Below are 27,444 nucleotides of genomic sequence, written 5' to 3'. Positions count from 1 at the left end.
GTCACTCTTCTGACTGTATTTAAAATATCATATCATTAGGAGCAAACCTGAAAAATATCAAATATTTTATTTCCCTAGCTTTCATACTTCCATCCTGACTCCTACATATTATTTTTACTTTAAGAGTTTATAATATTTCATAATAGCCTGTATAGATGTTTCTAGGAAATCTTTCTTTTTCTTTTTTTTTTAAAGAGATTTTTGCTATAGGTTGTGTGTACCTACTGGAGAGACAGAAAGAGAGAAAGTGAAAAGTAATCCCTCCCCGGGGAGATGGCCACACCACAGTCCCTTTTACTCCATCCTCTTCTTGGGATTTTGGGAATACTCACACATGTGCCTGACATGATTTTCAAGCTGGTGGATCCAGGACTCAAACCATGGTTGGCCATATGGGAGCCCAGTGCCTTAACTACCATGTCACCTGCTGGCCCCTCATTTTTCTTAATCTTGAAAAGTTTCTTGCCAGTGTAAAGGAAGAACAGAAATATGATAAGTAAAAAGTAATAACAACAATAATAAAGGTAAATGCTGTTTCTCTGATGTAACTATGAATGTCGTTTCTCCGATGTAACTGGACCTTAAAAACCAGCATAAGGCTGGTCAAGGGAATGTCGCAGTTTCAGACACAGGAGCGAAGACTCTGCCTGGCTTACCGGACATGACCATTTAACCCAAGCTCTGTACTTATTCTGATGAAGTGAGTTGGAGATATCCACATTTTCCTGTAAACATTTGTCCTTCATATCCCAAATGTAAGAACATTATTGAGCTTTTCTTTTTTCCTTCTTCATCTGCTGCTTAAAATTTTGTATGGTGCAGGATTTAGAGTTTTCCATTCTAATTCTTAAAAACAGTATTTCAAACTGCATCCTATTAAGTGCGTCTTACTTAAAATAAGAAAACCATTATGTAGCTTAACTTGATCTATTTCTTTTCTATAGCTGCTCAATTGTTTGTGACTTTCTTTGAAAATGACTTTTTAATCTTATCCCAGTCCCAGTTATGTGCCTTCACTTAACAATGAATGTTGACTACTGGACACTTATCTTACTCTCTTATAAGTAATATATTTCAAGGTTGTTTTTTCTTTTTCTTTTTTTTTTTTTTTTGTTCATGTAACATGAAACAGTAAGGCATTCATTAATCATTATTAAATCCATTCTTCTTTTCCTCTTTATTGAATTCAAAAGGCAAATCAGCTATGCCTTTTGGGGAGGGCATACATCAGAGAAAGTATTCTATTATGAGGTATTCTTAAATAATATATCATCATAAAATGATATAGGTGGAAGTTTAAAGAGAAATAAGGAAAGAAATTGGAACCATCTGGATATCTAAAGTAGAGAAAAGTTTTGCTAATGGTTGTCATGTTCACATTACAAAAATAATGTTGTATTGCTTTCTAACTGGATAGGAAAAGGCAAAGCTATCAAAAGTTTCAAGAAGGAGACAGTTCTGGAGTGAAGGAATTGAACAAATAAAATCATTTATAAAACTAGACTTTGAAAGAAAATAGAGATTTACACTTCTTAGGCCTGTAGGGATTAAACATACCTCAAAGATGGCCTGGTTGCCCCAGGAATGGAAATGCAGCAGTGTTCCAGAAAGGATGGCTCCCTTCCTGGGAAAGCCACCTAGGCTGGGAGAGAAGAGGGTTGGGGAGGGGGCAATTTATTTGGTTTTTAATATCTGATTTTTTGGCAGGTAAGGAGGGGAAGCATTCTTTACTGACTTGCTCTCAACACAGCCTGATGAATCGGGGAAGAATACAGAGTCCATGAAAGAGAACAATATGCATATATGCTTTAGAAATAACAGAGAACTTGAATCATGGTCTGTCATGTGGGAGTCCAGGGCACCCAAACACACATGATCAGTATGTTTTTCTTAGAATTGTACCTCCCAGTAAAAAATGCCATAGACAACTCAGTACATACTTGCAGAATAACCATTGGAGTGGATTTCAAATGTTTACAACATAACATTAAATGATGAAGGTGGTCAATATGTTTACATCCTTGATTTGTTTATTAGACACTGTATACATGCTTTTAAAGACCATTCTGTATCCTACAAAGATGTGTAATGATTATACATAAATCTAAATTTCAATAAATATTTAAAGAGAAAAAAAGCAGTAACAGGACACATGGAGGGACAAAAGAGACAGCAAGGAAGGAAGGAACGTAAGATGGAAGGAAGGACAGGAACCACCCCAGATACACACCCAACTGTAAATGGTACATGCAAGAAATAATATCATTGGAAACCCATTTCAACAGATATTTAAGTATTAATACATAAATATACAGAAATTAGAAATCAATTTTAGGAATTTTTTATATCCAAAACAAGCAATTTTATGACTGGCATGTCTTCCCCTTGTCGTATCACCAGCAAATAACCACACAGACCAGAATGTATGCCTTTTCATAATGATTCTAATGAAGGTGGTCTGAGAGATCATTTTTAAGCCTAACCAAACAGGCATGCCCCAGTCTTGCCTATTTCAGCATAATGTTGCCAGCATGACAGAAGACTTATTTAAACAGGTATATCAATCTGAGAGATCTATCTGTATAGTTTACCTTGAAGTCAATTAAAAGCAGAATATTCCTTATCGATTTTCCCTGCTCGCTGCTCTATGTAGTCAATGGGGCTCACATGGATGTAAATAGACTGAATCAACTCCTTGCTGGCCCTGGGCCTCCTTGAGTCATGTGAAGTAGGTTTCTGATTCCTTTATGTTCAAGCACAGCCAGGGAGACAAGAGTGCTACTGTCTTCAGCTGGTGCACAGAGTTACCTCAGGCTATGCAGGAAAAATGCTTTTTTCTTATTTTTAGACCTGAATCAGTCTATGCCACTAAATGTATTCTTGTGAATACAGATAGTACTTTGTTGTCATGCTCATGGGAAGGCGATGGAGTAACCTGTTTGCACGCAGCTGCAGGCCACCTGTAGAGAAAGTCAAATTAGGGAGAGACCCCACTGTTCTTTGCATTAATGCTTTTTGTATTGTTGTTTGACTTTTCCCCCTCTGTCTATGTATCTTTTTCAACTAGGGATATCGGGAGCACATTTTAAGGCCTTCTGTCCCTTTAAGGCATCTAATGATTGAAAGGACTCTAAGATTTGAAAGGCAGTAAAAACTCCCCAGTTACCAATGAATGATGGCAATACAAAGAATCTTAAAGCTGTTGAAGTTGAAGTAGTCTTCTTACAGATTTAGTTTGTTTGGTGAACATCCAGGGGCAGCCCTTACAAGGTACTGTTCAAATATTCCCACCTATCTATGCCGCTTCGCCTTGTAAAGATTTATCATGTTCTCAGCGGAAAAGTAGGCATTCGTATTAGCAGTTAACTCTACTACGGAATAAGGGAGGGGGATTCCGAAAGAAAAAGAATAGATTCATCTTCTTCTTTCCCTCATCTACCAGTGTGGAGCTTTGAAAAAGAAGCCCGTAAATGAAATATCTACATTAGCAATAATATTAAAGAAGGAAAGTGCACAAATAAAACTTGTTTCTGGAAAGCTTGATTTTGGCTGAATATCAAAACCCATTTCCTGTCAATGAGATCCATTAGACTGCAAAATAATTTCTCAAAGTAGTGGTTACCTTGCATCTGAGATTTAACATTGAAGGTTAGACTGAAGAGGGCCACAAATATCAGGCTCAAATGGAGAACGCGATTCAGCATTTGGCAGCATCAACCCTTTTGATCCCAGTTGCTTTTTTCTCGGTTTTGTTCCTTACTTGAAAATACAGAGTTGGAATGCAGAGTTGGAATATTCCACTGTCCTCCATCATGGGATCTAATTGGGTGTACAGACCTGTTCGTGTATGTGCAAGTACACGATTCTTCAAACATTTTAAGTGAAAGGCATCCCAGTTCTCTAAATTCATTTCTAGTCTTCTTTTTGCAAGAGCTGTCCAGTGTTCATCAAACTGCTACATTATCTCAGTCGAATATCATGAGTTACAAAATGTATACCTTGGATCTCCAGCATTTTGCCATTGAGTTTATATCTATAACATACGCTTTCTGAGAAACTAACACATCTGGGTAACCACTGAGAGGTTCCCTAATAAATTCCTCTTTTAGATGAAAATTGAGTACTTTAGTTCTGATAACCATGATTTAATTTGATACATATGGGTTGTATACTACTACCAAAATTAAAATTAAATGATATGAAATATAATTTGCTGCAACTAAATAGTAACATTCAAATGACTTTAATTTGCAGATATGAGGCCTGTGTTTTAAAAAAATCTATTCAGTGCTTTACTCCATGTTCTCTCTCAAGTTCTACGCCGGTGAAGAGAAAATCGGAGTAATGATAATTCCTTGTATGGAATAGTGTGTTGTAGTGTTATAGTTTCTTTCCACCTGTATTTCTTTTATAAGACTCTCAGAACACAGCATCTGAGGCTAATGGGTCAAGTGACAGAGCCAGGATTCTGCCATTTGTCCTGTAGCCTTGGCTCTGTCACTGCTGTCCGGTCACATGACAATCATTTTCCCTGTGGCATTCTCTTCTGCTAGGATGGGCACATAATTAGCACTTTAAACTAAAGGGACTTCTAAATGTTGTGGAAAAATGATATCAAAGTGTGAACTTATTTTGGTCCATAAACTTTTGATATCCATCCTTTTTTTAATAAAATGTATTTTTTTACCAATTGCTAGAAAAGCCCTCATATTTTCAGGTAAAGAACTAGTGCTACACAGAAACAGGGCATTCCTAGAAGCACAGGTCTGTCCTCATGATAAGGTGCTTGAAACCCAGGGCCAGAAAAAAGACTGCTTTTATCCTGAACTGTGGTCCTGTCAAGGAACGCTGCCATGACGCAGATTCAAGATGGTCAAAGTAAAGAACATTTGACTTCCAGGATACGGAATAGACTGATAGACATAGGGAGCCACCTGAGACCTTTCTAGAAGGCATTCACCTGTATCTTTCAAAGGATCTTTGTTTTGAATTTAGTGGTTTGGTTTTTTGTTTTTTGTTTTGTTTTTACTATTTTCATCACTTTGTGCTTTATTGTTCAATATAGATATGGTTTATCAATTAAAATAGAGATCTGATTTTAAATAGCAGCGATAATATTATCATGGCACAATAAAGAGCACCTTGGTTCAACTCTCGGCTCCTCTATTTGCAATGTTTGTACACTTATTTCACTAAACTCCTATTTACTGTGCTCAAAAATAACAACTAACAACTTTTCCACATTTTCACATTTATGAGATGAGATACTGAGTGCATTTTGTTGGCTGTGATATACTTTATCCGTACAATCGATTACTGTGTTTTGCCCTGATTTGATTAGCAGATTAGTAAAAATAATTTCTTAAAGTATCCAGCCATTTCCCCTCTTAACACACCAGTTTGCAGTTTGTTCTCTGGATGCACTCTGCCCATAAAAGCAAAATAGAGGAGACATTTGCAATGTATAACAGTATTTATATGAATCATTGTATATAGGTGCCCTCTTTTTGTCAGCTTCTGTATGATATCCACATTCAAACTTAAAACCTACTTAAAAGTTTGTATACTTTATAATTCCAGGAATCTCATACAGTGTGCATGTGTGTGTGTGTATGTGTGTGTGTGTGTGTGTGTGTATGTGTGTTTTTTTTATGATTTGCCAGAAAGTACGTGCACTTATCAAAGACAGAGAGACAGAGAAGGAAAGCAAGAAAACATCCCCTTCCTTGGAGTATAGTCATGCCACAATCCCCTTCTTCTCCCTCACTTCCTCCTTTAGGAAGTGTGGCCACACATGCACACACACTCTACGTGTTTCTCAAGCTACCAGGTGGTCTAGGACTCAAACAGCACCGGTAACCTTGTAGGCTCTAGCTGTGTAAACCCTCAGCCCGTGGGCAGGCTCCCACATAGTTGTGATGTAAGTAAAAGGTATCACTTTCCTCGAGGTTAATTATAAAAATCAGGCCACTGTAGACTCGGACCACATGTATGAGAAGTTGAATGGCCTGTGGTCTCACTTCCTCAATCATATGCCACTATTTATTCCACTTGCTTCTTTTGAATGACTTTTTTCCTGGTAAAACAATGGATGGGAAGATTAAATAATATTTAGAAATACTAAATTATATTAGTTTTGACATAAGGCAATAGAACTACAACTATACACATAATTCAAATTTACGCAATCCATAAATGTAGACAACTTTTTGAAATTACTTTTTTATACCCAATGAAATGTCAGTCATCTTTTAGTTTCAATTTTTGCAAGATTTAGGACATGTCATAAACAATCTTACATGTCATAAACAATCATAACCAATTAGGTTCAATCACACTGCTTCTACTTGGGAGGAGACTAATTATCAGCCTTCAACTTTTCAGGTGGGATAGAGTCTTGAGCAGGCACATGAGGAGGAGGCTAGTCTTACTTAGCAGAAACTTCCAGAGCTCACTTCCTTCATTGCTGTATTTTATGATACTTATCTTTGGATTTAGAACATTTGGCAGAGAAACTTTGCTTCCTAGTGCAAATAACCCTGATAATTTAGAACTCAGAGATGTCTTATGATTTTGCAAGCATCTATGCATTATCAGATGTCCTGTGAGTTATCAGTCATTTAAATACCAGCCATCTATTTTTTTCTGATTGCTTTTTCATTTTAATTGCTCCCATTTCCTGTCCTGACCTTAACATTTCAGGAGGGGTGGGGGAGAAGGCATCCCACAAAAGAGAGAGAAATCTTTCATTCGTGAACTGCAAAGTTTCAGTGCTCCAAATTTGGCCAGCATGTTTTCTGCAAAGCCTTGGAATGCTGTTTTGCAGTTTCAAAAGTGATCATATTCAGCTTCCCAGAAATTTTTAATGCCTAGAGGATGCCACAAGAACAAGGGAAGCCTTGTTAACAAATGGTGATCTCTCAAAAACAAGATAGGATTCAGATATAAATCATTTCAACTCACAAAGCTATGTTCTCCACCCCACTGAAGGACTGCATTTACATCTAAAATGGTTAATAGTGATCTCCACCAGAACTCCTGAGTGGAAGAATGCAGCTGCCATGTGCTCAGTGACTCTGAGGTTAGGGAAGAATGACATCATCAAATTTAAGCATATTATCATGCTGACATAGAGGCACCTTGTTTTCTCTTATGTGGATAGAACAAGGATTGTGTTTTGTGTCTTGTTTTTTTCCTCCCAAAGAATACCTTACCCCCCTCCCTTCTTAGCAGCTGCAATATGAAGGGTTGAAAATGTCACTTCAACTAATGATGAATGATGCTTGACCTCTGGAAGGGTTAGTCTACATTTTATGCAATTCTAGATTAATATGAAAGATCCCAACTCAAAGGATGTTGGTCACTAGGAATTGCTTCAAGGATGGATTTGTATAAAGCATGGATTTGTATAAAGCAATGAGTAACTGAGGGTGGTTTTTGCTTTGTTTTTTTTTGTTCTTTTTTTTTTCGGGGGTGGTGGTGGTGGTGTTATTGTCCTTGGTGGGAGGAGCTGAGAGAGTTATACTCTATAAGCAAAGGAAAAGACAGAGTGTGCTAACAATTTTATGTGTTTTCTCCTGTGAAATGAATGTCTTTTCGTACCAGAAATATTGTCAGTAAGTAGAACCAGTTTGTGGAAAAAAAAAATTTTTTTTTTCAAAAGGGCAACTGGCTCACATCTTTGTTGTTTTTATTTGAATATAATTAATTATGTAAAGCAATAGTTAGTGAAGATTAACAATTAGTAGATTCTGTCAAGTAGTCACATGGAAATTACTAACTAATTGAAGTACTGGTCCTCTATTGTGTCAGAAAGCAGCGCTGAGTGTCATTCTTTTTATCTTTTTACTTTGTTGTTTTCACAGATCCCCTTGTTTCTAAGATGTATGTTTCACAGCAGACTAATAATAAATAACCCTGGTTGTAATTTCATAGCATGCAAAAGGGTTTGAAATAAAAACACCTGTTTTAATTAGCATTACAGTTTATTCACTATTTTTTAAAAGTGATAATCCTGATGCAGTTAGCTGACATTTTTAAAGCTTTGAATTTCCATCTGTATCTTATATTATGATGTTTCAGGATTGTCATGAGTTAATTATGTTAACTTGGGAAGCATTGCTTGCATTTAGAATGAAAAACTTCAGCTTGAATAGACAGAAAAGCAGATGCTATCTTTCTTGTCAATTGCTTTGTTGTGGGCTGGCTTGCAACTTTTCATGTATTTCTGGATCTAAAGGGAAGTGTAAATCTCTATTTATTTTAAGTTTAACATAAACGACACAATTTCAGTATTCTTCTGTTTTGTCTGTACGTGTCTTGTGTATCTTTAAAAATGTGTAGTTTTCCTGTCCTCAAATTCAGAAATTCATAGTCAAATTATCTTTTTTAATTCTTAAGTTGTTTTGTCAGGCCTAGGGATTTTGGAGATTAGAACATCATAGAATTTAAGACTCGGACAACTCCACTGGCTTGCACCTCCCGTCAGTTCATTTTTCTACCACCTTTTTGCTTTTGTGCATCAACCTTTCAAACGGTACGAAAATACAGGCAGCATCTGGGCACAACGAGGCATGTTAAGAATGGAGTAGGCACTCTAAGTAGGAATTTCCATGCTTTTGTGCGTTTAATGTTCCTTTAACATAGAGAGCAGCTGTGTTTATGTCAATAATTACACATCGAAATAAATGCATGTACATGTGTTTCTTTATGGGATTAAGGATGTTAGGGATGGCCTTACACAAAAGATTTTTGTCCTTCTCATACCTACCTAGAAAGTTTCTACAAAATTCAAAACCAAATTACTCTGTTTTAGGATTCTGAATTAATTCTCTGTACAATCGGAATTCTGGGTTAGAACTGATAGAATATGGATGCGATAGGCTTGTAATTTCTGTTTGTCTCCCTTCCCCACATCCATTCTCCCTTCTTCACTATCGTCTTTAGTACCCAGGCTCTGACTTGGGAGTACAACATCACCAATACCCCCTTCCCAAAAGGACAATGGGAAGTATCTGCAGGAGAGCAGAAGGCAGAAGGAAACAATGCAAGAATGCTGTGATTGTTAATGCTTAAGCCCCAAATTAGTGCCATAGGCAATAAATGCTGGCATTCAAAGGAAAGTGAGATCAAGGAAAAGTAGATGACTCTAGGCAGGATTCCTGGGATGTGAAAGCTCCTTTAAAGAATTGGAAGGATGGGGTAAAGAAGGTGGGTGCATGTGAGAGTTTAGATTAAGAATGAACGAGAACCAACCTAAGTTATTAAGGACTATTTTTGTTTAGAAATATCAAGTACACCAATTTAACGGTAGCAGATAGTAGAATTTGAATTTAAGATTAAATGGCAGTTTGCAGCCATTAAGTAGAGGCTTTAAATAATGGAATTAGACAACGTAGTCTTTAAATATATAACAAAGGTATGTGCAATTCATAAATACAGTTTGTAAATGATTGTTCTGTGGAGTTTCATTCAATTGCCTTATCACACATTGAAATTAATGTTTGACTGCTTTACCACTTTAAAGGAAATGTAACCTAGATTTTTTTTTTTTTGGGAGGATTTTTGCCTATAGGGCACAAAAGATTTTTGTCCTTCTCATACCTACCTAGAAAGTTTCTACAAAATTCAAAACCAAATTACTCTGTTTTAGGATTCTGAATTAATTCTCTGTACAATCGGAATTCTGGGTTAGAACTGATAGAATATGGATGCGATAGGCTTGTAATTTCTGTTTGTCTCCCTTCCCCACATCCATTCTCCCTTCTTCACTATCGTCTTTAGTACCCAGGCTCTGACTTGGGAGTACAACATCACCAATACCCCCTTCCCAAAAGGACAATGGGAAGTATCTGCAGGAGAGCAGAAGGCAGAAGGAAACAATGCAAGAATGCTGTGATTGTTAATGCTTAAGCCCCAAATTAGTGCCATAGGCAATAAATGCTGGCATTCAAAGGAAAGTGAGATCAAGGAAAAGTAGATGACTCTAGGCAGGATTCCTGGGATGTGAAAGCTCCTTTAAAGAATTGGAAGGATGGGGTAAAGAAGGTGGGTGCATGTGAGAGTTTAGATTAAGAATGAACGAGAACCAACCTAAGTTATTAAGGACTATTTTTGTTTAGAAATATCAAGTACACCAATTTAACGGTAGCAGATAGTAGAATTTGAATTTAAGATTAAATGGCAGTTTGCAGCCATTAAGTAGAGGCTTTAAATAATGGAATTAGACAACGTAGTCTTTAAATATATAACAAAGGTATGTGCAATTCATAAATACAGTTTGTAAATGATTGTTCTGTGGAGTTTCATTCAATTGCCTTATCACACATTGAAATTAATGTTTGACTGCTTTACCACTTTAAAGGAAATGTAACCTAGATTTTTTTTTTTTTGAGAGGATTTTTGCTATAGGGCACGTGCACTGGCCAGAAAGACAGAGAGAGACAGAGAGACAGAAAGCGAGAAATCAATCCCCAGGAGGGATGGCCATGCTGCAATCCCTTCTCCTCCTTTCTCCTCTCGGGATCTTGGGCACACACGCACATGCACCCGACATGAGTGTAAGCCACTGGGTCCGGGACTCGAACCACGGTTGGCAACATGGGAGTCCAGCAACATAGCCATTACACTAACTGCTGATCTCTTAAGCTAGATTTTCAGAGAATTAAAATAAAGTGTTCCTAAGATTATTTTTTTGCCTTTAAATAAATTCTTAGTTTATTAGTGCCTTCCTGAACATTTTGGACTAAGGCAGAGAGTTGTTAAGTCTGGTGGGTTCTTTGTAGGAGACTAAATTTCCATTTTGATGGTAAACTATTAACTTGCTTATTGAGACACAACCATTGAGCCCAGAAAACACCAATCAATCCATGTATTCTATTCCTCTCAACTTTAGGTATGTTTTGTACCATAACATTTACACCATAGTAATCATTATTAATTAACAATACAACAAAGAGCCTGGGATAGCAGTGGGCTGTCTTCTTCACACAGATGACCTAAATCTCTAAGGATGACTTGTTCAGTATACCTTAGCCTGATGCTACACCAGTAGAAACAAGTTGTAATGAAATTTATCTTTGTCAAACAAACTGAAGTTTTTAGGTGCTCACCACTGGAAATAAATTAATGGAGGAATCCATGCTGTTTGTTAGGCTTTTTATTTATTTGTTTATTTATTTTGGTATCATAGTCTGGAATTGTGTATTTACAAAGTCGATATAAATGAATCCAGTTCTCACTTTTAGGACATGAATTTGAATGAACCTATTTTTCTTCTTTTCTTCTACATTTCTATATGACCATTTCCCTCCTTTCTGGATTTAATTTGAGAGTGAGACAGATAAAGTGGATTAGCTGGGACACTAACTTCCTCTATGAGTTAAGCAAGTTATTTGGTTTCTCTGATGGTGTGTGCATAACAACTACCTGACTTGGTGGATACTATGAAAGTTAAATAAGATCGTGTATATAAAATGCCAAGCATTTGTAGGTGGAACTTGACAGAGTCAAAGTTAGATTTTTTTGCTGTAGTTGGCAAAATTATTAAGCTGTTTTTATCATTATTATTATTGTTGTTATATAATTTTTACTTTCTGGCTGATAATTCTCAAACTTATGTATCCATTCTGTGATCACTTTACTAAATTTCAAACTCAAAATTTCAAGTATCTATTGGACATCACCACATGAAAGTGTCAAGAGCATCCCCAAATTGAACTCATTACCCCTGCTATCTTCTTATCCAAAACAAATTGAATAAATTCAAACTTCTAGTTGTTCTTTCTCGAGTATCCTTTATAAAATGACTACATCAGCACTTCAACATCCTTTGGGCTACACACAATAGAATTTTATGTGCTCTCTTTCGTTTATCACCCCTTTCATTAAAGTTAGGGCTTTATATACTCAGCCTGTTATTTACACTTTTATAAATACTACTTAGTTCTGGTCATTGTGATGTCTTGCTGGACTTTGCCATAGCTTCCTAGCTGAGTTTTCAGTTATTTGTTAGTTAATTAGTCACATTTCCTACATTCTCACCTCTCAAATGCATCATTTTATTTCCAGCAGAAATCTCTCTACCAAATATGGTCTGAGTGGCATTATTTCCCCACTCAAACTTTTGATGGTTCTCTCACATCTAAAGAAGAACACTTCTTCTCTTAGTACAGTACTTAAGGCTTTTCCTGACTCAAAACCCTCCTCTGCACTACCACTAATGAAGCTTCTTGACCGTAATCAAAGTTGAATCTATTTCCTGTCTCTGCTAAAACACTCATACTTGAACATTTATCATTATTACCTGAAGGGCTTAAGAAATCACAGACTGAAGCTGCACTCCAGCAGATTCTGATCCAGGAGGTCCAAGTTAGGACCTGATCATTTGCATTTCAAACAATGTCTTGAGTGATCCCCATAAGGCTTGTACTAGGACCACATTTGAAAAGCACTAACCTAGAACATCCTCTCTCACCCATCAAAACCTTATGCACTCCTTACTGGCATCTCCTAGGGGGAGTGTCATGTGTCACCCCAGTCAGAACAAACCATTCCACACTTGGTACTAGCAGAGCCATGAAAGTTTTAGGTGGCACTAGATTGCCTGGGTTCTTCCACTAACGCCTGAGTGAACTTGGACAAGTTGCTTAATGTCTAGACCTTCATTTCCCATCAGTAAAACTGAACTAATAACAGTACCTACAGCTATACTTATGTGAGGATAAAATGAATTGATATAATACATGTGAATACTTAGAACAGGGCCTCAGAAATGCTCAACTCTTATTCTGTTTGCTAGTAGCTTATACCTTTAATAAAATGCTCCCCTTAGCCACACAATGATGTTTAATGTTTGAAACCTAATTCTTTTCCTAAATGATAAATTTGTAGAAAGCAGAGACCTCCATTTTTTGTAAATTCTCAGAAATGCAGCCCTAGGCCTAGCACTTTCTAAAAACCCAGTAAGAAAGTGCTTTAATTAAATTGAGATTGAGAAACTATTGCAAAGGGATCTTAAGTAAATATCTTCTAAACAATAAACAAGCCATCCATTTCTTTTTCTCTCATCTTAAAGATGGATAAAAATGAGGTCAATTATTAATAATACATTAAAAGTAGGTTTGCCTTTTCCTTTGAATTTTCTAAACTCTATAATTAAAATGACTTCAAATTGGAAGATTGTAAAGAAGAAATTAATCTTATTGGTAAGTAAAAAGGCAAATCCCATGGTTGATGAAAGATATGACCTGTTAGCAATAGTTACACTTTTATACTTTCTTTTCTTACAATCAGCATGTGGACCAACCTAATCCAATTAATTGTAATTCCCTTTTGTAGAGTCAGTAAAGTAGTGCATGATACTAAAACACCATTGAAGTCTTATCTCTGCTCAGATAATCCAAATGGATTCTCACTTCAAACTACCAGCAGGTCTTTATAAACTTGAGCAAAATGGAATATTTCGAGTTCCCTGAACTTATAAAACAAGCAACACACAATAATCGGTCTCTAAACTTTAATCCTTAATACATGCTTAACCATCAGTGTTCTAGACTTCTTTCTCCTCTACGTAATAATTTTATAAATGTACCTGAGTGTTTCTCTCTTAATTTTTTATTTCCTTTAAAGTAACTTTTTTCATAGTGAATGTGCATTATTTTAACACATCAGAGACTCTCAATAGATCACCTCGCTTATTGTGTCTCTGTACATCACACCCCTCTTCCATACCCTCCCTGGGCCCACACAATACATTACTGCCAGAGCACCTTCTGAACAGTCACCTCCCTGCTGACAGTCATTCAGACTATTTCAGGGTAAAGACCCTCTTGCTCTCCCTTCTGCCTTCCTTTCTATCCTTACCCTCAGTGCCCTGAGATATGGAACCTACACTTCTTTGCTGTCTAACACTTGTGGCTTCCCAAATGCATCATGCTCTTCAGTCCTTGGCGTGATTGTTAATTCTACTCAAATTGTTCTTTATATACCTCTTTGCCCCCTCTTTTTGAGTCTGGCACCCCTTTCTTCCATCTCCTGGCTCATCATTTCAGATAATTATGTTGCGACACTCCTCCAGGATGACTTCTCTGAGCATCATCCAGATGAGGCTGGAGGCTGACCTTTTATGTTCCCGTAACCATCTATACAGTGTTATAGAACATTTATCATGCTTTCTTATCATTTTTTCCCATTTATCTGAACTTCCCACATACTGCTGAATCTTTGGACATAGAAGCTATGCCCATAGAAGCTGCTTTTAATCTTTTTTGTCTTACCCTAGGAATAATAAAAATGCCTAGCACAAAATTTGAGTTCAATAAATATTTGATAAATGACTGAATAAGTAAACGAATAACCTATTTATGCCTTCAGTATTGATCAAGTATTTTGAAAGGGAAAGATGAACAAAAGGAACACAAAAATAATGTTGTATATGTGCATACTTATATTTATCATCATCATCATTGGTATTATTTTATGAAACAGCCTCTACTATCAAAGGAGGTTAAAATCTAATGAGCAGGACCAGCAGTTAGTGTAATGGCTATGTTGCTGGACTCCCATGTAGTTGACCACAGTTTGCGTCACGGACCCAGAGGCTTAAACTCACGCCGGGCGCATGTGCGTGCGTGCCCAAGATCCCGAGAGGAGAATGGAGGAGAAGGGATTGTGGCGTGGCCATCCCCCCTGGGAGGGGGAGTGATTTCTCGCTTTCTGTCTCTCTGTCTTTCTTTGTCTGTCTGGCGAGCGCACACGCCCTATAGTGAAAACCTCTCCAAAAAAAAAAAAAAATCTGATGGGCGATGCATATATATTCATTACTGGTAAAAGGGAAGGCATCAGGCACTAGGCTAAGAAGTGAAGATACAAAGATGAATAAGAACAAATGTCTGAGGGAAAGATACAAGCAAGACCCTTTAGTTAAATCATTACAGTTAAATTAAATGGACTTGCCCCAGCAGTGATGGAATTATCAGACCAGGATATAAAACAGTAAACAACATCTGAAATAAAACCCAGTAAAGGAGAGACTCAAGATTAGGTAACAACATTGGAATTTGAGCAGAGATGTACAGGCTAACCTCATCATGCACATTGTGATATTGGAGTGCACACGAACGTCAGAGCCAAGGGGAGCAGAGGATCAAATGGCTCAAAATTACTGAGCTACTTCTCAGTATGTCTTAATACCAACAGGATTTGAGACCATAGCAAATGATGTCTTCCTATCTTTCTAAAAGAGCACTAGATAGCCCTTAGACTTTGATTTACTTATCATGATGATCATGATCTTTATTTTAAAAGTACTTACACAGGCCAGCAGGTGGTATAGTAGTTGTGGTGCTGGACTGCTACATGGCCAACTGCAGTTTGAGTCCTAGACCCTGAGGCTTGAAACTCATGCTGGGCACTTGGACATGCATGCCCAAAATTCTGAGAGGAGAAAGTAGAAGAGATTGCAGTGTGGCCATCACCCCCAGGGAGTGATTTCTCACTTTCCCTTCCTCCATGACCCTCTGTCTCTGGAGAACACATGCACCATAAGGCAAAAACTTAAAAAAAAAAAAAAAAGTACTTATTAAGCAACTAATTGAGCATGTTTTGTATTAATGATGCAATACAAAGAGACAGTTCCATCCTAATAATAGTATTAAAGAGAGTTAAGAATTCTAATGATGTAAAGAGTTTATATTTATTACTTTTTTTATCATTTATTTACATTTTTTAGAGAGACATTTTTTGAGATAGGGTGCATGTGCTCACCAGAGATACAGAGAGAAAGTGAGAAATCATCCCCCAAGAGGGTCGGCCACACCACAATCTCTTCTCCTCCATTCTCCTCTCAGACTTTTGGGCATAAATGTACATAGGCCTGGCATGAGTTTCAAGCTGTTGGATCCAAGACTCAAACTGCAGTCATCCACGTTAAGAGTCTAGCACCACAACCTCTGTGCCATCTGATGGCCCCTGTAACACTTCTTAGACATCTTTCAATCTCCATGTCCTTTTAGTTGTCCTCTTACATATACTCCTTACACTTAGCACAATGTCCAACACCTAATAAGTGTTCATAAATTGTTTCAATAAATGAATACATTGATTAATTTTACTGATACTTTATTTGCTTGACTTTGTACTATTAACTATAGTACTGACATTGACACATAGTGGTGAAATTCTACTAATTCATTTCATTTTCCACATACTCACTTTTTATCTTTAATTTGTTCTGTTTAGTTTCTTATGATATGAAACTGTAAACAATTATTATTAGAGTTTGTTCTATTATTTGTAGTTATCACTGTTATATATTTATTATCAATTGTCTACTAACTTGTAAATTGAATATCAAATTTTTCATTTCATCAGAACTTCAGTCTTTCGTGAGTCTCTTCTTGTGTTTAATGAAAATTGTATTTTCAATCAAAATCTCTGTATCTCTCCTTATTATACTTTTTGCTCTGTATTTTTTCAATTATACATTCAAAAGTACAATTTATCTCTGAGCATCTGAGAAGAACTGCAGACAGTAACAAGTATATATCTCCGATAAGCCATAAACTCTCAAATATTGTGATGGCAGCATAACTTGGTGCAATAGCTATGAGAGCAATTTGGCAATGTCTATCAAAATTGTAAGTACACACAAAAACTTTGGCCCAAAATTCCAGATCTAGGAATTTGTTCTACTTGTACGGGTATATACTAATACAGATATAAAATTACAAGATTATTCACACTACATAATGCCAAATATTCAACAGTTGAAGACAGCTTACATAAACTATTTTACATCTATAATGTTAAGTGTGTAATTGTAAATTTTTTAAAAAAGAATTACTTTATGTCCTGATTTTAAATGATCTCCAAAATATATTGTCAAGTGAAAAGAATCAAGATGCAAAATAACGTATAGACTGTATTTTCTTTGTGTGTTTTTAAAGGACTCTGGTGGCAGAGGGTATTGTTTGAGAATAGAAAATGTCTCTGAAAGATGCATAAGATAATTTTATTTGTTTTTTTTCTGTAGACGTGAACGGACAGAGTTTTACAGTATGCTCTTATATATTTGAAATTTAGATTGTTTAAATACACGACCTGCTGCAAAATAAAATAAATAAAAATTCAAAATAATAGTGAACACCACGTATTTTATATTTAAAGATTATATTTTTCAAATATGTTATCAAGTATTTTGACTATTCTAACCAATTAGTTTTTATAAATGTTTTGCAATAAAATATTCAGATTATTAATTATTTATATAAATTGTGATTTCCCAAAGTTATCATGGAAGGTAGTACAAAGTTATTTTATGCTCCATATCTTTGAAAGCTAGAATTATTCACAGGTAGGTGGTGTCAGATAGACAAGACTACCTTTTGAGACTGGAAAAGCAAAACACTAAAAAAAATTTTAAGTGTCTTTCTTTCTTTTTCTGTGAGACACAGAGAAGCTCTTTCAGCAAAGTCCCACCATAATCTCTACCTCCCCCCCCAACACACACACAGGCTTCCCTGCTGCCAGGGTCATGGACGTGCTCCCACACACTTGGCAGGATCAGGTTGGCCTGGGAATCAAACCAGTCTCCCATGTGGATCCAGCATTGTGGAGCTGTGCACTGCAGTGGACCCTCTAAAACTTTTCATTTATGACAAACAAAATAAGCAGTTATTAATAATACCTACATCCATTAAAGAATCTATATCACTATTTTGGACCTGGAAAGTTATGTAAATGTGGAGTAAGATGATAATGTTATTCTGGGGTTTAAAACAGAAGCTAATGCACAGAAACTAGATATACTACTTAACCTTATGCAAGTAGTTATAAAGCTTATGGGTCTCCCAACTAATTTTGTATACCTTTGTAGACATCTTGCCATTCTTATGAGTGAAATAGAAAATTGAGCTAACTACTCTAACAAAACTAATCAGGATAATTTAAAATGCTCAATAATTGCTAGAAATGTTCTCCTTATTTTGGTTATCTTTAATTGACAACCAACAAATATCTTATCTGGATAAAATGATTTTAATAAATTAGAATGGCAATGTTTTAATCTACCAATTTTGTTTACCTTTACTTCTACTTTTCTGAAGAAATACTTACAAACTAAAGGCATCTATGCTAGTAAAAAGTCTTACTATGCAATGTTATCATTTCTCACCCTCCAAATATCAACAATATAGTAGAATAATAATGAAAATGCAGAAGTTATATTTGATTCTAGAAACTATTGCTTTAATCTGACTGTCAAAGAATATAATGTTCCTGTAAGCTTCCTAATAGTGATATAAGCCTCTGCTAGATCTTATTTCATATATTACCTCACTTAACTCTCACACAAAACTAGGACTTCTTATATGACAAGAGAAATCACAATGTTAAGTGATCTCTAGTTATGTGTAGATACTTACAATAGACCTATTACCACTATCTGAACACATATAGGGCATAGTTCTATTTACTTCCTAGATATCATTGTGACATATGCTTTGATCTGACTCTGCTTGTAATTACAAGTGTAATATAATTTGGAAGGAACAAATACCAATGGCATTGGAATTTAGAGCCAATACAAAACAAACTTACAAAATGGCTTTGTTGAAATTTAACTCTATGGATTCTCTACCCTTTAGAAGATGTATGAAATCATCCATGGAATTCAAGCAAATTCAGAGTCTGTTTGGAAGAAACAGTCTAATAAAACGAACCATTGTGTATAGTGTCTGTAGAGTACAAAAACCCTTTGACTGAATGGAAATAAAAGCAGTGTTGGAAGCTCTAAGAGAGGAAATGCAGAAGAATATATTCGTACCATGAGATATGTCATTTTTTTTTTTAATGATACTAACTTTAGAAAAAAGTCAGATCATTTTTGTCGTTGTTCGAATCTGAACAGAATTGAGTCTTTTCAGAAGCCTAGACAAAATATCTGGAAGCCTGGAGAAAAGCAAAATGTCAGTAACATCGTTTTATAAGGTAGCATTATGCATGGAGTTATGATGATGAGAAAATGTTTTATGTTATGCCATTATAAATTAAAAATGCAGAAAGCAATGGCACATTTGTTATACTTTCCATCTGTGGTGCTTGCTTCACAAGTTGCAGTTGTACCTATTTATTATGTTATTATTTACATTCAAATGAAATCTGAGGAGAAGTAAAAATAGACTTTCTCAACCCCGATCCACTTCCTGTACTGGATGTAGGAGATGACTGCCCCATCTCCTGTGAAGAGAGTAACTGAAGATATCTCATATTAACTTGTGGCACCATTTTCACGTTTTGGACTTCCCAAATGATTTCCAAAGATAACATGCATATAATGAATATGTAGAAAGCAAGCCAACACAGCATGCCAAAATATCCCATCAGATATTAAGACATAAACCGTATTTTTCCTTATTTTTATAATTAAGTTTTTAAATTTTAATTCTGAGAAACTTTGTTATTTCCTTGCTTCCTCCCTCTTTCTTTCATCAGGCAGGCCACACAAAATTGGATTTTGTAGAACTACTCATTCTGTGCATAGGTCTCAACTCTCCTCTTAAAGTAACCATTTTCAAACACAAGACTCCTAATAACTTCCTGGGAGTTACTGTGGTAAGTTGTGAGGGGTGAATATATTTGATTTTGTAGGCCAAATATTCAAATTCAAAAACAGTTTTCTCCTTCTTCCTTCATAAATACCATGGCCATCTACAATTGATTTGGCTTGCCGTGGGTGTTTTCTGACAACTTTCTTTTTTTCTTTTTTTTCTTTCCTGAGAGCACATGTGCTCACCAAAGAGAAATAAAGGAAGTGGGAAAGCAATCCCTAAGAGGGATATTCATGAAACAATTTCTTATCCTCCACTTCTCATTTCTTTCATGATTCTCGGCATGCACACACACATGCCCAGTGTTTCTCAAGCTCCCAAGTTCAGAACTTGAACTGCACAGTTGGCCATGTGGGATCGAGCCCCCTTAGCCACCACACCACTGGCAGTCCTCTTAGAATGTTTTAAATGTTGTCTAGTACTTTTAGTTTCAGACTATAGCAACAATGTAATGTTTTTACATTAGAAATAGTATTTGGAAAAAAGAATACGTAAGAAAATGGCAGTTACAATTTTATTGTGTATCTAGAGACCACAGTAGAAGAGTATCCTGAACATTTACACAGTAAAGCAGTTGAAATAGTTAGCTTAAGCTTGAAGAGATGAGCAATTTTTCAACTAATTCCAGCTTTGAATCTTGCCACTGAAGATGGATAATTATTTTTATTCAGCTAGAATTACCAAACCCCTGTTTCTGTTCTGGACTGTATTTCACAAACATGACACAGACCTTGTATTGAGGAAATGTTCAGAATGATCCTGGAACATGTCATCATCTTCCTCTGTCCTAAACCTTTGGGCATTGTATTAGTTTCTATGGGTTGCCACAATAAAGTACCAAAGACTGAGGACTTAAACAAGAAACTTTAATTCCTCACAGTTCTAGAAGCGAGAAAGCTTCAATCAGCCAGCAGTTTGATTTCTTCGAATGCCTCTCTACCTGGCTTGTAGATGACCCATTTCCTCCAATGTCTTCACGTGGTCTTCCCTCAGTGTCTCCTAATCTCTTACTAGAAGGACACCAGTTGTATTGGATGGGGGCCCCTATGACCCTGTTTTACTTGAACAATTTCTTTAGAGGCTCCATCACTAAATTCTATCACATTCCAAGGCACTAGCGATTAATACTTTGGCATTTGAATTTGGGTAGTATGGCAGAGGGGTGGCAAAATTTAGCCCCCTCTCCCCAGAAAGCACCATGCCTATTTTGAGAGTGATGTTTGTTCTATGAGTTTGTCCCTACTCATCTTCAAGGTCAATACAGTATTATTCTGGAGGACATAGTAAGTTTTAAAATGTCTACAACTTTAGCTATATTCACTTTAGTAATATTTCTGAGCACCTGGTAAAACCCTCTCCTTTGAGGAATATAAAGCAGCCTCGACAGCTGTTGCTTTAAAAAGCACATAGCGCAGTGCCTGGTATGTAGTCTCCATTCAATCTATGTTTGTTTAATAAAAATTAAGTGAACAAACAAATTAGCTGGCCAACTGGTCTAGTTTTCTAAGATAATGTTCTCAATGAAGTCTCGTGTTACAGCCATGGTGTTATAGGAAGGGGCTTTAGTTTGAGCAGCACAGAAAGATGGGGCTTTTGGCACAGGTTTACAACACCACATTTGAGAATTCGGAATCTTTGTAATCCACCAGAAATCAGATTGAACTGTCACTTTAAGGAGCCAGCACAACAGGAAAGGTTGAGCTATTCAAATGATTCAACCAACTTCTTTTTGATCTACTCCTTTAAACACTAAACCAAAAATCAGCTATATCCTTATAGATAAACCATGTCATTTTATCCACTTCAATATCTAATCTTCCAGTTTGATTTTACGGCCAAACATATTATTATTTTTTGGATCGATGGTCCCCCTGGCATCCCTTTCATTCATGATGTGACTTTCATGTACCCAGCAGGCCTTTCAGATAAGGGTTCCAAATAGTCATCTGTGCTAGAAGCAGATACCACATCCTTTATGAGAGTTTCACAGCATTATAGTTCTTGTTGCTGTATTTCTGAAAGCAGAGCTATTCTCTCCAGATCCTGGGAGAATTGGGGTGTCTTTTCTTCTCTTTTCATTGCCTCAGTTAAAAAAAAAAAAAAGTTGGAAAGAGACTTTAAAAGTCCCATGGAAAACATTACAAGATTAGAGAGAGAGAGAGAGAGAGAGAAAGAGGAAGAGAGAGAAAGAGACAGAGAGAGAAAGAAGCACTTGTCTTTCAATACACAAAGAATTACCTCTTTACTCTTGTGCTGTTGCTCTATTCTGGATAATTCAAGGTATCTGCAGCCACATTTCAACCAGCACTAGGTAAAAGCAGACTTGAGTCTAGTTCAAATTGGACCTGATATTTCAACTTCTGGTTATACCAGTCTATAGAGCATTAATAATAGAATATAAGACAAAATGGCCATCATACTGTTAGTAATATTTACATATTCATTTTTCTCCTTGAAAATGATCATTGATCTACTGTAGCTATCAGAGTTTCATCTTTCAGTTTTCTTTTGTATCTTCTAAGTTTTCTTTCTTTTATGAAAGAGACTGAGAAAGAGAATGGGAGATAGAGAGGTACCCTTAACGAGACCTTCTAATACCTTGACCCCACTCCACTCCCTCAGCCTTCCAGCTAACCAGTATCATGAATGTGTCCAGTGTGTTCAAGTTGCCTGAGGATCAAGACCTATCATCTGAACTTGGGACCTTCCCATATGGCCCCAGGATCTTCATGGTGCCCTATGATCTGCACCACTGCAGTTGACCTCAGTTTTCTTTTTCTTTTTTTTTTTTTTTTTTTTGAGAGGTTTTTGCTATAGGGCGCGTGCACTCGCCAGAAAGACAGAGAGAGACAGAGAGACAGAAAGCGAGAAATCACCCCCCAGGGGGGATGGTCATGCCGCAATCCCTTCTCCTCCCTTCTCCTCTCGGGATCTTGGGCACGCACGCACACACGCCTGGTGTGAGTTTAAGCCGTCGGGTCCAGGACTTGAACCGCAGTCGACTACGTGGGAGTCCAGTGACATAGCCATTACACTAACTGCTGGTCCCATACCTTAGTTTTCTTTATTAAGAAAAATTGTTCTTAGTAGTTTAGTCAAATTTTTTCAAATATATATATATATGTAAATATATATTTCCAAATATTTTTATTTACTTGATATAGAAAAGTTTTTGTTTAAATAAAATGTACTAAAGACCCTTAAAAAGAGTCATCTCAAAACAGTCTCATTTGAATACATTTAGCTATATTTTCTGTAATCTTTTATGCCAACAACTCTTCTTCTGTCTCATTTGGCAAATGAATAAATAAGTATACAATGAATAAGTGGTAAATTCAAGCCTGGGATGGGCATTTTGTACAATCTCTTTTCCATTGTATCATATTTCCTCTTCACCCCATCACACAGAATAATTTGTTCTAACCCTGTCCCTTTTCTAATGCAGTCTTATTTTATTACCAATTTGTTTTGTATCTATTTAAGATAAGAATCTGTGCCCTCTATAGCTTTTTATAAAGTAGTAATTACTAAACACTGGAGTCAGTTTACAGGTAAAAGCAGAGCCTCAAGTAAGACATTTAAGGGTAAAATGTAAAAATCACTACCTTTGAAGTTTTAGTCAATCTACAGCCACTTGCAATTAAAGTTTATTTACTTTTCCCTCTCTGTTTCCGTCAGCCAGGATTATGTCTGAACATTGGAGCTTGAACATAGTGGTGGAGACTACTGACTCTGTCCTGGTTTTATATCTTGTTAGATAAGGGACATTTACTTAATTTACCTGTGCTTCAGTTTCTTTACGTGTAAAATAGATATGATGAGAGTAGTCCTTACCTTATTACCTTACTCAAAAAAATTAGACAATGTGTGTAAAGTGCATAGCATCATTCCTGGTAGAGTGTAAGGATGAAATAATTGTGAGTTACTGTTTTTGTTGCAAAGTGCCCTGAATGAAGTCACGTACATTTTGTTCTATAAGAGGTTTTGATTTTATCAATAATAATGACCAACTTTTAAGCTCATTTAAGGAAATCTTAGTATGTGCATATCAAATTTTCTAGTTCCCTAGTAAGCTTCATAAGTCAAAATTTATTAAGTAACTTCTATAAACTCTTGCAAACTATGTTATAGTGGTTCTCATGGTTCTCAAATGGACTAATTTTGTAACAGTGGGAGCAATTCAGCAATGACTAGAGACATGTTTTATCATAATCATTGTATGGGGAATACTACTGGCATCTAGTGGGTTGAAGCCAAAGATACTGCTAAACATCCTAAAATGTTTAGCAGTATCTAAATGTTTAGGATACCCCCACCCCCTCCACAGTAAAGACATGTATAGCTCCCATGTTAATAGTCTGTCACTGTGGGGAACCAGCAGTTAGTGTAATGGCTATGTCGCTGGAGTCGTCCGCAGTTCCACCCAGTGGCTTAAAACTCACACCGGGCGCGTGTGCGTGCACGCCCAAGATCCTGAGAGGAGAAAGGAGGAGAAGGGATTGCGGCGTGACCATCCCCCCTGGGGGGGTGATTTCTCGCTTTTTGTCTCTATGTCTCTCTCTGTCTGTCTAGCGAGTGCACGTGCCCTATAGTGAAAAACTCTCCAAAAAAAAAAGAAAAAAATTGTCTGTCACTGTGAAAAACACTGCTCTATTGGAGGAGGCAATAGCATGAGACATTGTCACTGCCAGCAGTCTACTTAGAAAACGCTTATCAAACAATGCAGATGTTTTTGTAATGACTTCTGTGAACACCTGAATAGGGTTATGGTTAATTCCCCCTAAAGCCTGATTGGCGCAATGAGGAGTATTACGCAGACATATACTATATGTTTAAATAAACCACAGTAGCCTTGAAAAATATGCTTTGACACCCTCAGTTTTTATTTAAAAACTTGGTAGGAGCCAGCAGGTGGTGTGGTGGTTAAGGCACTAGATTTCCACATGACTGACCACAGTTTGAGTTCCATACCCAGCAGCTTGAAAATCACACCAGAGTGTGTGTGTGTGCATGTCCAAAGTCCTAAAAAGAAAATGAAAAAGGAATTACAACATGGTCATCTTCCCTGGAGGGTGATTTCTCACTTTCCCTCTCTCCGTCTTTCTCTGGAAGGCTCATGTGCCCTATTGCAAAAATCTAAAAGAAATTTATTATAATTAAAATAAATTAAAAACTTGGTATAAAAATTATGTGTTAAATTACATATAAAAAAATCTTTCTCAGGACTTACTATATTGTTTATTTAAGCTACCTGTTGGAAGGCTATGAACTAGTAATACAGTATTTTATTTTTCTTTAAATGATATCACATAGGAATCTTTAGTAGGAGTGTTGGTTTAAGTGGCATGAGTTGATATTAATATTATATAATACTGAGAAGAAAACATAATCAAATGGTATTTGTAGATTGGTAAATTTTCTTTTATATACATTCAAATATTCCAGTTTCACAATCATTTGAATTAGTAATTATGTGGAAATGACTAATACCAATAGTATTTTCCTTTGGTAAAACAATTTGTTATTTTTTTTATTGTGTTTTCTTATTCAAGCTATCTTGAACCTATGTACCAAAATTGCATTCTACGTTGGACCTTTTAGTATACATTTTTGGTCAAGATGTGTGTGTGTGTGTGGTGTATGTGTGTGTTTAGGTTTCCAGTTAAAGTTCAGTGCCAAAGCTACAGTACTTATACATTTTCTAAATGTGTTTTAAGCAATAAGTTGTACAACATTTTTAGAACATGTGTTAAGCTATTTCTCTAAGAATGAAGCTCTTAACAAAACATAAGCACTCTGCATGAGATCTTAGCAGCAAAGTGCTTAAAAGATAAAGTAAGAATTGGTACCATGGGAAGAACACCAGCTGTAGAGCGCACAGGTCCATTATGAGAAGTATGGTAGTGGGTAGGGAGAAAATGATTTAATCAGGAGTAAAACCAATTTTATTATAAGGGCACGCAGGGGGTGTGGCACCATAGTGAGAGGGACATTTCAAAATATCTGACAGATTTCAACAATGTGAAAACCCCGTTCTTTAAAGTGACAGTAAACCCCATCAGGTCTCCCTTTTTGATGCTATTGTTAACAGTTGACTGTTTAAAGCTGGCCTGCTAAGATGCTGTCGGCCTATTTCAATAGTGTGTAGCCAAATAAAAGACTAATTGTTGAAATACGATCAATCAAAAGTGATTCAGAGCAGAGAGAGAGTCTCCTCTGCTGATTTTTTGGTGGATTATATTATTGTATTATGATTGAGGAAGGAATGAAGACTCAAATGAAAGAAGAAAATAGCCCATCTGAAATAAACAGAACCACCTTCATTCCTTCTCTTTGCAAGTATACTATGGAGCAGGGAAGTCACTTATAGGTCTGGAGATATAATCTTGTTAGAAAAGGAATTTGATAAAGATTTGCTCTAATATTTTAAAAGGATATGAACACTTAGCAAAACAGTTCATGCAGAGATTTCCTACAGTGACAATTCTCAGCTTCTCCTACATTTTTTTGGTGGAAAAATATTCATCCGCATTCCTAAAACTGATACCAAGGGAGCATGTGAATGTGAGCCCAAGACATCAGTTTAAAAAAAAAAAAAAAAGCCCAATTTCCAGTTAGCCAAATACCTATTAAGCTCTTGCCAGGATTCTTGGCTTTTTAGTTAACCCCCAGGTAGCCTGAAATGATTAGCTTTAGTTTTCATTAAGCCCAGAATTCCAAACCTTTTCCATGCTGCACATTTGGAAAGGCAAAGCCTATGGATCAACAGTGATGTCTCTGTGCCTTGCCTGTTCTTAAGTATATATGAAGATGTCATGTCCAGACACTGCTAGACCCATTTACTGGGTGAGAATGATTCTTTGCTTTCATATGGAGGACAGAAAAGAGGAAGATACTGCTCAGCACACTTTATTTCCACTAAAACCTTCATTTTGGCATTTACTTTGTTCATTATCTCAGTGTCTCAAGTCACTCAGGCTTCTCAGGCAAACATTTCTGTTGTTTCTAAAAAGAGTTGGGAAGCACTTGCGGTTTGTCTTCAGTGTATTATCATTTTTGACAGCTTTGCATAGCCTACGTAGGCCAACAGGGGTCTGTCTAATATTGTTGCTGGGCACATTTTCCTCACTGAGATGAAAACCTAAAAAAAGATATTTTGAAGCAGTAAGAAGGAATTAATATCCTTTCTCACTCAGTATTCTATTCCTTGCTGACTTTATATTCAGGCAAAAAAAGGGAAAAAAGTGTTACCCATTATTCCCTTGTACATAGCAAGGCTAACACATGTAAAGCAATAACTCATTTTCTATTGCCATGTTTAGCATATGTCTCCTGTTGGCTCAGCAAGGCCTTTAGGCCGGTCCCTTGAGTCGGCCATCATTGGCAACTCTTAGCCCCTCGGCCTCAAAACCAAATAGCTTTGAATCATGTTGGGCTGTGATGCTAATTTTCATACTGATGCATTATGGGAATAAATGTATCTGACATACTGTGTCAATGGCACTGTCTCTTTGTGTCTCTTGTTTTTTTGTTAGCTGCATTCCTACAGATGGTATTCCATTGAAAATGTTTCCTTCCTACGGAAAAAAAGGAAGGGGGAAAAAAAAAAAAGAAACATGCACAGCACCAAACCTCTAGGTGCAGAAGGCTGTTAACGGTTGCTGATGATAGTAGGCAAACATTAACATAATAATTAGTGTCTTGTAATTGTTTCATTAAAACCAGTTGTTCCATTTCTCCTCGTGTTTTCCCAGAAGAGAAGCTGAATTTGGACGACAGCCAGTGGGAGGACATCCACGTTGTCACCGGAGCACTGAAGATGTTTTTCCGGGAGCTG

General features: G+C 36.5%; 1 protein-coding gene across 1 annotated transcript in view; it reads left to right on the top strand.

Annotated features, from left to right (window-relative positions):
• ARHGAP15 (Rho GTPase activating protein 15) overlaps positions 1-27,444 on the top strand; it is a 721,214-nt gene that overhangs the window by 545,916 nt on the left and 147,854 nt on the right. The window contains 1 exon segment of the mRNA XM_006159626.3: positions 27,362-27,444. This exon segment is cut by the window's right edge and continues 21 nt beyond it. Within this exon segment, the coding sequence (XP_006159688.1) occupies positions 27,362-27,444 (83 nt within the window).

Source organism: Tupaia chinensis, unplaced genomic scaffold (assembly GCF_000334495.1).
Source record: "Tupaia chinensis unplaced genomic scaffold, TupChi_1.0 Scaffold000638_1, whole genome shotgun sequence".
Lineage (NCBI taxonomy): Eukaryota > Metazoa > Chordata > Mammalia > Scandentia > Tupaiidae > Tupaia > Tupaia belangeri.
This window is presented reverse-complemented; position numbering and strand designations above follow the sequence as displayed.